Source organism: Mesitornis unicolor, unplaced genomic scaffold (genome assembly GCF_000695765.1).
Source record: "Mesitornis unicolor isolate BGI_N332 unplaced genomic scaffold, ASM69576v1 scaffold24318, whole genome shotgun sequence".
In the NCBI taxonomy this organism is placed as follows: Eukaryota; Metazoa; Chordata; class Aves; order Mesitornithiformes; family Mesitornithidae; genus Mesitornis; species Mesitornis unicolor.
Window position 1 is genome coordinate 25,951 of NW_010202879.1, and position 13,201 is coordinate 39,151.

The 13,201-nt window shown below is 39.5% G+C and overlaps 1 protein-coding gene across 1 annotated transcript in view; it reads left to right on the top strand.

Moving 5' to 3' along the window:
* TMCO3 (transmembrane and coiled-coil domains 3) overlaps positions 1-7,613 on the top strand; it is a 31,313-nt gene extending 23,700 nt beyond the window's left edge. The window contains exons 10-12 of the mRNA XM_010190546.1: positions 4,536-4,615; positions 5,101-5,250; positions 7,188-7,613. Coding sequence (XP_010188848.1) covers positions 4,536-4,615; positions 5,101-5,250; positions 7,188-7,301 — 344 coding nt within the window. The 3' untranslated portion in view covers positions 7,302-7,613. The remainder of the gene's footprint in view (positions 1-4,535; positions 4,616-5,100; positions 5,251-7,187) is intronic.
* The last annotated feature ends 5,588 nt before the right edge of the window (positions 7,614-13,201 follow it).

Genomic DNA, 13,201 nt, shown 5'->3' on the forward strand with positions numbered 1-13,201 from the left:
TTGTTATCATTATAATTGCAAGAAGGGAAAGAAAAGAAAACTGCCTAAGAAGTTTGAATGGTTTTCCAGCAATGGGTGTTATTCCTGCCTAAAAAATCAGTTAACTAAAACTCAGAAAAATGAACTATGTTATAGACCTCTGACAAAGTGTGACAATGCTCGGTTGTAAAAACAAAACAAACAAAAAGCAAACTGCCACCAAAAAAAAACCCCAATCAAACAAAATGCCCCTCCCTTCTACATAAACATTATCCCACCGTTCCCCCTTTATTTTCAATTACTTTCAAATTTTATGGTTAACAGGAAGTTCTTTGGCGTGGCAAGAAGATAGGCTCCTTTTTAGGAGTGATGTGATGATGCAGAGAAAACCTGAGTAGGCTGAAAAAGTATTCTTTAAACTTTAAAAAGAAATCTAGTATGAAAAGACTTAAGAAAAGACAAGATTGGTTGCTCTTTACTTATCATTTGCATGTGTACATCTATACATATCTAAACATATAGAGATTTACTATGCGAAATTATGTAAAGGCCACAGGAAAAGATTCTTCTATTATAGAGAGCAGAAACACCTGGGGTCCTGAGGTGGGATAGTACACCACTGCAGTAGTATAATTTCTGTTCCTTTTAGAATAAAGGAATAAATAGAAAAAATGGACTTAATAGAAAAGTGACTGTAAATATGTAACTTGGAAAAGCTAGTTACTATTTTCCTTGTATTAAGTACCTGCTTTTCTGTTTTTACGAGAGAAATCCTTCTGGTGCCTAAAAGATGAGCTGAATACCACTTGTTGGTGTAATATGTGTAAGAGTGGTCCTGCCCTTAGCTTGACCTATGTAATGCTACTGCTTTCAAATTCACACATGGGTGCATTTGTGGGAATAATACACCTTTGCAGTTAGGCATTAACAGCTGCACTTTGAATCTGTACCTTGATTTAGGCCTCTGTCTGTTCTTCAAGGATTCTGGCTCTCCATGCTCTCTGCTGAGGTTAGAAAGTTCCTGTTATTCTCTGTCCTCGCTATTTTTGAGAAAACATCTGGACCAATCCCTCAGAGCCACATTCTGAGAACTTAATGTCTTATTTCTCTTTTGGTACCTAATGCTCAGATCGTTCCCTTTCCACCTCTGTGTCGTTTCATTTTGTTTTGATTGCTTTTTAGGAAGATGGAAGGCATCTTTGTTTTGACTTTTTTTTTTTTAAAAAAAGCTTCAATATCTCATTTTTTGTCAGTCTACAAGGTGTAGGGAGTTTGAAATTGGGCATCAGGACCCTATCTGCCACTGGTGAGGAGGCAGATTGCTTCCACTGACTAAGTTGTGTGTCTCCAACATGCTGTGCAGATGTACTTGTTTGCTGGGCTACATGTTTTTCTTCTGGGTAAATCTTGTGGTCATTGTTGGGCCGTGAATGCCAGATGCTAAAAACCCTTTAACAGTGCAGTCTTTTTCTTCAGAAGATGGGTTGTGCTGACACTGACAGCAGTACCACTGTCCTGAAAAACACACACACAATTTTTCCGTGATGAGCCTCTTAAAATTTCTATTGAATTTGAGAGAAATCAAAGGAAGATCCCAGCTGGAACTCATCAGGTGACATACATCACCTTCTCCTTATCCCTCCAGCTCTACTGCTTTGTTGTCCTAGGTAGAACACAATGGCACTTGGAGGTTTCAAGCTCTCAGAACTGACACTTGAATCAAGAAGACTTCCCCCTTTGCAGAAAGATGGAGATGAATCTTGGATTTCCCCTCTGCTGCTTAATGATCTAGCCAGGGCTGTAGCATTGATTGCATTTGCTAGTCATGATCTTAGGTTCATTAAGACTCTTGGTAGATACAGCATCCCAATCTATCATGAACGTGATTTTTCTGAGTGTTGTCTTGTCGTGAGGATGCATCAGAATTAATTCTACTGGCTCCAATTTGACCAACAGAGTTCTGATTTCTGTAATCTTGTTTGCCATCAAGGATCTCCAGAATTCCTTTTCTTGATACAGGATCTTCCAGGATATGGTCATGATGTTTGGATCTTCATGTGCCATCCATCTTTAGCAGCCATCCAGCAGATTGGTGGAATCTGTCTAATGGGGAGAGAGGTAGTTTACTTTTTAAGGAAATAGTACTTACAAAAAGAACATGCAAAATCTTGCTTGTAAACATCCACAGAAGTACACATGCCAACTTAGATGAGTGAACTGTGCTTTTTGGCTTGACATTGATGCAAGGCCACCTGCTTAGAATTGAAGTTCAGTGGCTTATATGCAGCTCTGTGAAAATGTACCAAAGTTATATCCTAGCTCTTGGTGACAGACCAGCATACCACATGCTACCTGACAACAGTGCTGAAGTTCTTGAATTATTTGATTGAAGCATTTTTTCCATTTTAGAGAACAGGTCCAGAGTGACTCCTGAGCCTAATCACAAAATCTGATTAAATCCATTGAAATAAATGCCCATATTCATGTACTTTCTGTCTCTGAAGTTAATATTTTCGATGATGTTTGTGTTGTCAGGAAGGCTTCATGTGCTTATAGAGCAGACTGATATGACTTCTGGCCTCATCCCAGATTTTCATCTAGGCCCGGGGCAAAGGTCTATAATGACCATGAAATCCAGTATGGTGGGATTTATTTTCCCCAAAACATATCTATGTGCTGGGATGTTTATTTGTTTGCTCAGAATAGTGTATGTAACAGGTTTAGGCTTGCTTCACCTTGCAGGCACTTACTTCTGTGGGACTGGTATAGAAATCTGCGGTAGTTTGTGCCTCAGCTCTTTGGAACACGGTAATAATCTCCACATCAGGCAGCAGTTCAAATGGACTTCAGACTGCATGCCTATTTCAGAACTGAAAAGGTAGCTCCAGCAACAGTGATCAGAGCACCGGCCTGTATTTATAGCCTTCCTCTGAGATCTTCAATTCCAGATGTGGCAGAGTCGGCCCTCTTATCAAACATGACATTGTTACAGGCTGTATTTCTCTGGTTGCTTTTCATGTGTGTTTCTGAGACTGGCCTAAAGGTGAATGAACAATATGCACTGAAAAAAAAAAGAGAAGCTACTTGCCCCTCCATGTGCATGTATGCACATATTTGGATTTCTTTTTCTGGCGTGGTGTTTGTCTCTCTTGTTCTGCCATTTCTCCCCTTATTCTGATAGTCTTCTGCATTTGCATTTCAATATTTGGAAGGAAATCAAGAGATAAAACAGGGTGTGTACAGGCTGGCTGGGTAGTACCTGTATAAAGACCTCTGGTGTACTTGAAGTACCTTTCCATCCACAATGACATGTGGGTATGGACTAAACTCTGAAGTTACTGCAAGTAACTTCTCTTGCGCACTCAGGAAGAGGAGTCTTAGTTCTCTGCAGTCCTGTGGGGCAGGGAATAACAGTGAAAACTTTTCTTGCATTAAAATAAGAAGTTACAGCATTCATTTACATGTCTTGTGCTTTAGAAAGCTAAACTCTTGTCCTTCACCAGAAATAACTGGGTTGGAGAACTTCCAAGTATTAGGGATTTGTCAGGAACGCAACCACTATTTTGGTTTCTCTTTTTAAGAGCTTTTATGAAAAAGGAACGAGCTTCCAAAGATGCACAGTTATGTTTGCCTGCACAACTTCCTCATACTCAAGGTGGAAAAAATGGACTTAGTCAGCTGTAAGATTCTTCCTCGGTGACTCCAGGACTTCTCCAACAAATACTTCTTTTTCTTATGTTTAATATTAGCAGGATTTAGTTTTAAATTTCTGTGCTCCTTATGGTTCTTGTTATCTTGCTTCATATAATTACCAAATTAAAATTACAGAAAAGTTGGGAAAAAAAAAAAAGAAAAAGAAGAAGACAGACATCGCCCTGCACCCCCCAAAAAAAACCCAAGCAACCAAAATCATAGCAATATAATTCCTTAGCTGTTAGACTATGCTCAGGGCTTCATGACTTCACTTGATTCCAGTCTAAGTGACTTTTCCAGTTCAGGTGTCTTTCAGTGTTTGCATGTGAAGGTCACATGCATTGTGAGGGGATCAAAATAGTTCTATTTTCTGTGGCAGCTACAGTATTTGCTACTGTGCAAATACTGAATATCATGTTCCTCTCACAGTGATAATCCATTACCATGTCATACAAAAATGTTAAACGGCTGGCAGAGTGCATGTTACAATCGCTGTGCAGAACAGTGGGATTGTTTTCCTGCAGTATTTCATAGCTTTCATTAGAGGTGTGTTTCAGTTCAGATTCTGGGTTGTTGACTGATGTGGAAGAGAAAAAAACTTCTATAAATGAAAGTGCTCATGCATTGGTCATATACAGTTTAACTTAATTGCAAATGCTGCTTGTGCTAAAACCCTCCAAAGGAAAAAAAGTGATAATGCAAGATAGTGATCAAGTAGGTAGTATTGGTAGAGACATGTTAGGGCTTTTTGTTTGCTTGCTTTTGAGAGTACAGTCTTGCAATTATATCTATTATTAACTCTGAAAACCGTCTTGGGAAGATGTTGGCCTTAAATGTTGAAATATTGTTTTCTTTCCTCCTAGGACTTCATGTTTTCCCCACATTTGTAATATATGAACTCACAGTCTTACTATTCCTTACATTGTCTGTGGTCATAATGAAGGTATTTTAGTTTTTTCTCTCTTTTTTTTTTTTTTTAAATCTTGTAATAGTCAAAATAATCTTTGTGATGCATGTACAAGGATTGAACATCTGATATAACAAAGCATATTAAGTTTTAACTCTAAATCTCTATTTGGAGGAGGAATCTTAGTGATTATGACAGTTTGAAACAGCATTCTTAGGATATTATTAAAAACATTGCTTTTCATGTTAAAAGTGAGTTACACATGGAGAAACATCTGTTTATCTAGCTTGGGATTTCTGACAAAGTTATCAATTGTTTTTATTATAGTAAACAAGATATTACTTTTTATGGTACAATGTACATCTGTCTCTTTTGACATTAATACAGAAGACATATTTACAGTCCACTAGTTTATTTTATGTCCAGAATGATTGTATTTGATGCTGTGTACAATTTTATTTATTGCTCTTTTATTTACAAGAAACCACAACCACCCAAAAAACCCCCAAACATTTTTCAAGTTTGTCTTGGCAGTGCTCGTCCTTTCTCTGATCCTTCCGAAGAGCAGCCAGTACATCAAGTGGATTGTCTCAGCAGGACTGGCCCAAGTCAGTGAGTTCTCTTTTGTTCTGGGAAGTAGAGCACGCAGAGCGGGGATCATCTCTCGGGAGGTGAGCTGTTCTCTAGTTATTAACTTCGTGTTCTGCACCTCAATAACTCCCTGGGATTTTGTATTACAGTATATTTGAAATAGCAGTGCACAGCAATTTTCTAGCATCTCTGAACTGTTAACAAGTAGAATCAACCCATGCAAATAGAGACATTTATGTCTCTGACAGGGTTCTTAGTTCTGTTTTTCATTAGAATCATAGAATCACAGCATGGTTTGGGTTGGAAGGGACCTTAAAGATCATCTGGTCCAACTCCCTGCCATGGGCAGGGACACCTCCCACCAGACCAGGTTGCCCAAAGCCCTGTCCAACCTGGCCTTGAACACTTCCAGGGAGGGGGCATTCATAGCTTCCCTGGGCAACCTGTGCCAGTGTCTCACCACCCTCACAGTGAAGAATTTCTTCCTAATATCTAGTCTAAATCTACACTCTTCCAGTTTGAAACCATTCCCCCTCATCCTATCAGTACCTGCCCTTGTAAAAAGTCCCTCCCCAGCTTTCCTGTAGGACCCCTTCAGGAACTGGAAAGCTGCAATAAGGTCCCTCCGGAGCCTTCTCTTCTCCAGGCTGAACATTGTACTTTAATATTTTAAATAGCAGGTTGTACTTTTAAATAGCTTTGTTATAAATGCTTTACCTTAGCTGCTCTTACAACTTCTTTATTAACTGAGCAGTGGGTTGTAGATAGCACCCAAGTCACTATGACTGAAAAGCCTTTGCTTTTAAAATCTTGATGTAGCTATATAAAGAGGTAACTGAGAGATAGGATTTGAATATGGAAATATCAGTAAGTAAGAACTAGAGAGCAGATACAGTGCAGTGGAAATTGCCTTAACATTTAAACAAGCAAACAAACTTGTAATCTTTACCTGTGAGGCTTGTTCATTTTAAATCCTCTGCAGAAGACACAACCAGCTTTTTCAGTGGTCATGAAAAATCCCCTAGAAAAGAAACCTTCAACTCATTTTATACTGAAGCCGTGAGAATGTTATTTTTTCAAGATGAAGTCTACTTTGTGCAATTAAGCAAATTATAGCTATAGAGAGAAAACTGACCTCACTTTCTAGTGCTAGTTGCTTTCTCCTCTGTATCTCTGCTTACAAAAATAGTTGCTGGTGCTCCAAGCTGTTCATTGTGTGACCAAGTGGGCTGTATAATGCTGGAACCAATTCCAAATAAAGCATGTGTGAAAAACTTACACAATGCTGTTCACTTGTATAGGTAAAGGTGATTCATTCTCATGTTCACTCCTGCATATAATTAGGAGTTATAAATATTGTATGTTTGTGTAGAGTTTCAAGATATCCATGTGGGATCACAGAACCAGTTTAGGGGCCCACCCACTGTGCTTGGAAGCCTTTAGGCTTTCCTTTTTTTGCTGTGGCAGCTCTCACACGATTAACTACTGTATAGGTTTATATAGCTCTGAAATTTCTAGAAGTCATTCTTCTGTGTTTAATGGACTTTGTGGTTAAGATATTTTTTCAGAAGATGGGCAGTATGACCTAAAGGGATTTTTGTTTGCTTTTTTTGTTTTTTTAAGTGTATAAAATATTAATGAACTTTGCCATTATATCATTAAACTTGAATAGTTTTAGGTGGTTTGCTTTGGGGTTTTTTTGTTTGTTTTAAAATAAAGTAGTATTTGACCTGTGAGCTTTCAAAATTGACCTCTTAACTATACACGTAAATAATTATTTTTCTATAAGCTCATAATGTTGTTTTTGTAATTGTATCTTCAAACCAGGTAAACAGATAATTACATTATTTGAGCGTGCACTTGTCTGCTTTTGTAGCAATATGCAGATTTGGTTAGGAAGACAGGTGAAGTCTTCTGAAAATACTGTCCAGAAGAGTCTGATCTCCTCAAACTTCTATTTGCTTCTTAGTTTGCCATGTAACTAAGACAAGTAATGGCTTTTATTTGCAATTTTCAGGTCTATCTTCTTATTCTGAGTGTGACGACTCTCAGCCTTTTACTTGCCCCTGCCCTGTGGAGAGCTGCGATTATGAAATGTGTTCCAAGACCTGAAAGACGCTCAAGTACTTAAGATTTGCACATACACAAGAACACATCTTCTTGCGAGGAATATCTTCATTGTTCATTGTATTTCTATGCACTCAGAAAACAAGAGGTTTTGAGTAGTCAGTCCTCTTAACATGCACTTGGTTATAAGCCTTATACTGACCTTAAAACAAAACAAAATTCAACATTAAGAAATAATTATAAGATTAGAATTGCACATCTTTTACAAAATTTACTTTCTGTCTGACAGATTAGAGTCTGCCAGAATATTTGTTCCTGAGCCAATCAGTTATTCAGAGCATAAAATATTTTTTTTAAATATAGCATCATGCAAACTGTGTTATTTTTTTTTGCCTGAATGTGCCTTTTAATTTTCATCCTATATTGTTACTGCTGGTTCATCACCAGATTTTGTTTGAAAAGACAAAAAATATATATTATGGTGCCTATGGTATCTTCTTTCACTAAATGACTTGAGTCATTTTCACATTTAGGAGTTTAATATACCAGTATAAAATTAATCACAAAACAAGTTTCTAACGGTGAATAAAAGTGTAGTCCTCTACACAAAGAAAAGGTTGAACTTTTTAGAATCCAACTGTTTTAAGCAGTCAAATACATATTCCAAATGATACAGCCAATATTGTACGATATTTTATTCCAAATTGCAGCATATAATGTATTTTCTTATAGTGGTAACTTTTGTTTGTGTTAGTTCTTGTATTTATTTACATATTTGACTAAAAGTTGACTTACGGTAAGCAAGGGCATAACTTAAGTTATATTTGAAAACTGACAGGTGTCACCCATTCTTGTTGCTAACTGCTGTTACAGCAATTGTTTACAGGGTTTTTTTCTTTCTTTTAAATAAAAAGTAAATTTAGTAAAACTAGGAAGTCTAATTTCAAGCAGATGTGAGAAACATCAGTTCTGTAACTTTGGGGGTTGAATGTTATTTGACACTATGGTAGATTTGAAATTTAAGGAAATTAATTTGCACAAAACTAGAAATGGCAGACTGGATGTGTATTTGGAACTCCACGGCTTTATATGTTGCATTTACATTAAATAAACTGTTAGTCTCTTTAAAACATCATGATATTTTAAAAAACAGTGGTTTGAATGTGAACTTAAATGTGTTTTGTTCTTTAAAACATTATACGTAGCAGGATAAACCTTGTAAAAGCCCATTCTTTAAGTGTCATAGCGAAAGCTTACTCATGGACTGTAGTCTATTCTGATAAACAATTTAAAAATCATCTTGAGGCTTATCTGCTAAAAACAATACTGTTAAGGATATATTAACACTCTAGGTCAGTAATATACTGTCATCTGAAATAACTTTGATACCCACAAAATGGTTAAAAAAGTGCATGTTACCTCGGTTTAAATTGCCAATTAAAATGAAAGCTGTCCTCCAAGTAGCAAAACAAAGCTTTGGATGGATTTGTGTGCTTTATACCTCTTTCCTGTAGTAGCCACAGTTTCCTCCTGTGTTTTCTCTGACATCTGCTGGGCCTGTTGAAGTGCAGCTTGGACTACTCTGGAGTGTGTATGTACTGTTAGGACAGGGTAGCATTCACCGTATTTGAGTTCTTGCTCACTGGATTTGGGGCTTCCTCTCCAGGCACTGATGCTTCATAAGGGCTGCAGGAATGTAGGGCAATTCCAGCTCTCCTTGGATGGTTCCAAAAGTTACTGAGGATCAGTCACAAACGCTGCCCTATAAATAAAGTTGGTTTTTATAAAACAAACCTGTAACAGCAAAGAAACTTGAAACTGATTTGTTGGTGTATTTCAATATTTTGTATTCAAAATACAGAAGTAATTAAAAAGTTTTATGGTACCATTTAACAATCTACTAGCTCAGAGCTTTTTCTTCAGGTGCCTCACTAAAATTATTTGTTTCTTAACTGTGCGAGGGAGAGAAATCTTCCTTTATCCACTGACCTAGCTCACAGTTTCTGCTTGAAATACAAGCTTCTCCCCTGAATGCCTCATCTTGGTTTTTAAAGATGCTTATTTCACATGTAATTTACCATCTGTGTTTGAGGGGGAAAAAGGTATCTATGACAGACTGTGGTAAAGATATCTGTACGGTTTCCATATGAAACTGTTATACAAAGTATTACAGCTGTGATGAGTAAACCTTTTGTCTAAATAAATTGGAAAATTCCAGTTAGGAGAGTAGAAAATACTGATGATTTATTTTCTCTTAAAAGAAAGAAAATATTTCCCTGATTACCTTTTAAAGGAATTGGGTGAAGAGTCCTTTTCGTACCGTGTCCAAAAAGGTAAAGCAAGTATCTAGATACAGAGATGAGGCAACTAGTAAGGTCACTTCTTTCCCAAATAATTTTTGGATTCACTCGTGACTTGGCTGGGCTTTAGGAGAACTGGGGAAAGAGAAACAGAAGCCTTATCTGAGTATCAATGTTCTGTGCCTTTTTGTTGACACACTTGGATTGCCTGATTGAATATGAGATGTAAGTTCAAATTACTAATCTCACTGGACATACGATAAGTTTGTTTACAATGAGATGTCTGAGATTGTCTCAGAAATCTGGAGGTATATTGAGACACTGCAAATGTTTCCTGAAATGTAAATAATGGCTCCATGCATAATCCCATGTCAAAATGGGGCAGTCTCATGACACAATCTTAGGGTAGAAAGCAGCAGACCTTTTTCCTGAATGTTCAGTTATGCCTGTATGAAAATTAGGCAGAATGTCTCACAATTGGCCCACTTAGGTATAACTGCAGCTTTTCAGGAACCTTATGCTTGTACGCGGGAATATTCTCTTTCTGTGTCAAGGAGATAAAATTAAAACAGAGATCCAGAAGCCCTGAAAGGGAAGTCTGATTTGTTGAAGGTTTGGTGAAGAACAGGTGGTCCTTTCTGGAAATTTCTGCTTCAGCTTGTTGGACAGTGGTTCTATCTCATTCATTTCTCTAATGATCAGCATCTTTTGAATACAGAAAAGATGATAAAGAGCAGAAACTTAATAAGTGATAAGAATATATTTCTGTACTGAAGCTGGGCTTAAGGGAGTGGGAAGGAAGTGTCTGCTCTGTGCATGAGCAGCAACTCATTCAGCATACTTGTTTTGGGGTTGGTTTTTTTCTGGTTGGTTTGTTTTGGAGGTGGGTGTGACTGGTTGCTTGTTTTGTGTGGCTTTCTCTCTGAAAATGTGAGTTCTTGCATGCTAATTGCTACCTTAATTGCTACCTTTGGTTGTTGTTCCTATGAGAGTGAAGGAACCAAAACAGGTTAGAAGCTGGTAGTGTGGGCTGTGCCTATATTTTGTAAGTCATCTCCCTGTTCCCAGAGTCAGAGTGGTATATATGGACCCACAACCACCCTTTTCATGGCTCATCCCATACAGAGCAGGCTGCTGCAGTTCCTCAGTAGGAAGATCTCTAGTGGGAGCTGTGAGGTAGGTTCTTGCAATTGCGACTGACACAGGTCTGGGATGGCTCAAGGAATGCTGTCATGGTGGCCTAGTCCATGGGGCTGCATAGCTTTTTGTAAGCTGTAAGAATTTGTGTAATCCTCAAAAATGAAGAGAAAGCAGCCTCGCAATACCTTGTATTTTACTTGTTTTACAGTCAGACATCCTCTGCTTTGTGGGCAGAGAGGTGTGGGGGGGTGCCTAAGATGGCAGAATAGTGCTGTATGATGATGCTTGATGAAAGGTGTGAGAAACCTAGCGTGGTCTTGGCTGCCTGTTGAAGTGAACCCAGGAACAACCTAACCGCAAGGGCACTCCTGGGGGTTGACTAGGGAAGGAATCTGTAGTTCTGCTCCGCAAGCAATCCTGGCAGTGCTCCAGTACAAAAGTGGAGGAAACTGGACCCCTAAGTGACAGGAGGCAAGCCACGCTGACATTGTTAACATCTCTGTGGGAAACAGTAATAGCTTGTACGGAGCAGCAGGTACCAGACACCCACTGTTAAGATGACCTGACAATGAGAGAGCCAGCAAAGCTAGTGAAGTGAGAAGGAAGAGCAGCAAGATGTGCCAGCAATGTGCCCTCACTGCCAAGAAGGCAAATGGCATCCTGGGGTGGATTAAGAAAAATGTGGTCAGTAGGTTGAGGGAGGTTGTCCTCCTACTCTGCCATGGTGAGACCACATCTGAAGTACTGTGTCCAGTTCTGGGCTCCCTAGTTCAAGGACAAGGAACTACTGGAGAGAGTCCAGCATAGAGCCACTAGGATTATTCGGGGACTGGAGCATCTCCCATAAGAGGAAAGGCTGAGAGAGCTGGGTCTGTTTAGCCTGGAGGAGACTGAGGGGGGATCTCATTAATGTTTATAAATATCTAAAGGGTGGGTGCCAGGAGGATGGGACCAGATTCTTCTCAGTTGTGCCCAGTGACAGGACAAGGGGCAACAGTCACAGACTGGAACATAGAAGGTGCAACTTAAACATAAGGAAAAACTTCTTTACCGTGAGGGTGACAGAGCACTGAAACAGGCTGCCCAGAGAGGTTGTGGAGTCTCCTTTTCTGGAGACATTCAAAACCTTCCTGGATGTGTTCCTGTGTGATCTCTAGATGATCCTGCTCCGGCAGGGGGTTGGACTAGGTGATCTTCACAGGTCCCTTCCAACCCTACCATTCTGTGAATAAGGCTGGGAGATGTGTGGCCCACCCCACACCCCAAAGGAGACAAAAGGCAAAAGGGAAAAGCATGCCTCTACCAGCATCACTTGGTGTAGCCCAGGAGATGTGCTGCTTTGTTTCTCCCACTGCCTCTGTTCAGTGATTACCACTGCCAGGTGGGGAAAATAAAGACAGTAAGGACAGCAGAGACTAGGAAAATCTGATTGCTGGAGACGAAGAACAAGCTGGACAATGGTGTGACTGGAGTGGCTTAGGGACAACCACTCCTGCCCTGGGGGACAAAATCCAGATCAGTGAATGGCAACATTTTCAAGGTTATGGTACTAAGCTTTATTTTTATTTCCTAAAATAGAGCAGAAATTTGAGAATTGGGAGATGGTACCTCCCAAGGAGACCAGATGCTGACAAGCTTGTCAGCTGGTATTAGCTCTTTATTTAAGCCAGGAGCTTGCACAGGTCCCTCTCTTAAGATGGGACAGTTTCCAGTTCTGAAGCATGTAGGTCAAAATGTGCCCACCTGCATGTCCTCTGGCATCTGTCGAAGGTTTCTGGCTATAGGCTCTCGAAACACAGTTTTCTTGTGTCTGTCTCACTGTTGGGCCACGCTGATGCTGTTTGAAGTTGTGATCTGTTCTCCTTTTGAAGCACACTTAAAAAGGGGGGAGGTGGGCCACAGAAAACAGTCACAAACTGGAATAGCCTTTCACCATTACAAACACAAACAAAGTCCTAAAAGCTCCAAAATGCCTGAGAAAGGCATGCTCAGAGATTAGAGAAACGTCAAAGACCTTTCCATGGCTACAAATACTTCAAATAAGTTGTGAACAACTCTCTGCTATAGAAAAAAAACCCCACCTGGGAGTGGGTATGCCTGGGCTGCTAGTAATGTGGTGAAATAAATGCTAGCAAAACAGGACACCCCCTCTTATTCCTGCTTCTTCAGTTGTCTCACAGGAAACTCTGGGCAAAGAGAGGCTTACCAGGAAGCAGGAGCAGCACAGAAAGATTACATGATGAGTGTAAATAGAAAAATTAGAGTCATTAAAAAGGTGGTCTCCAATCACTGTTTCTTTACTGACTAGGGTCAAGAAAGCATCCACTCTGATGTCTGCAGAGAAGCTGTGTAGTTTGCAAAAGCGGGTAGCGGTGTGAGGTCCATATTCTTTCCTGTGATTGCCACTGCTCCTCTGTTCTGAAAATTAGTAGTCATGGTTTAGGCCCAGTTGGCAAATGAGCACCATGGGGCTATTCGCTTACTAGTCCCCCAGGTGGGATGGGGAAAAGAAAATATAATGAAA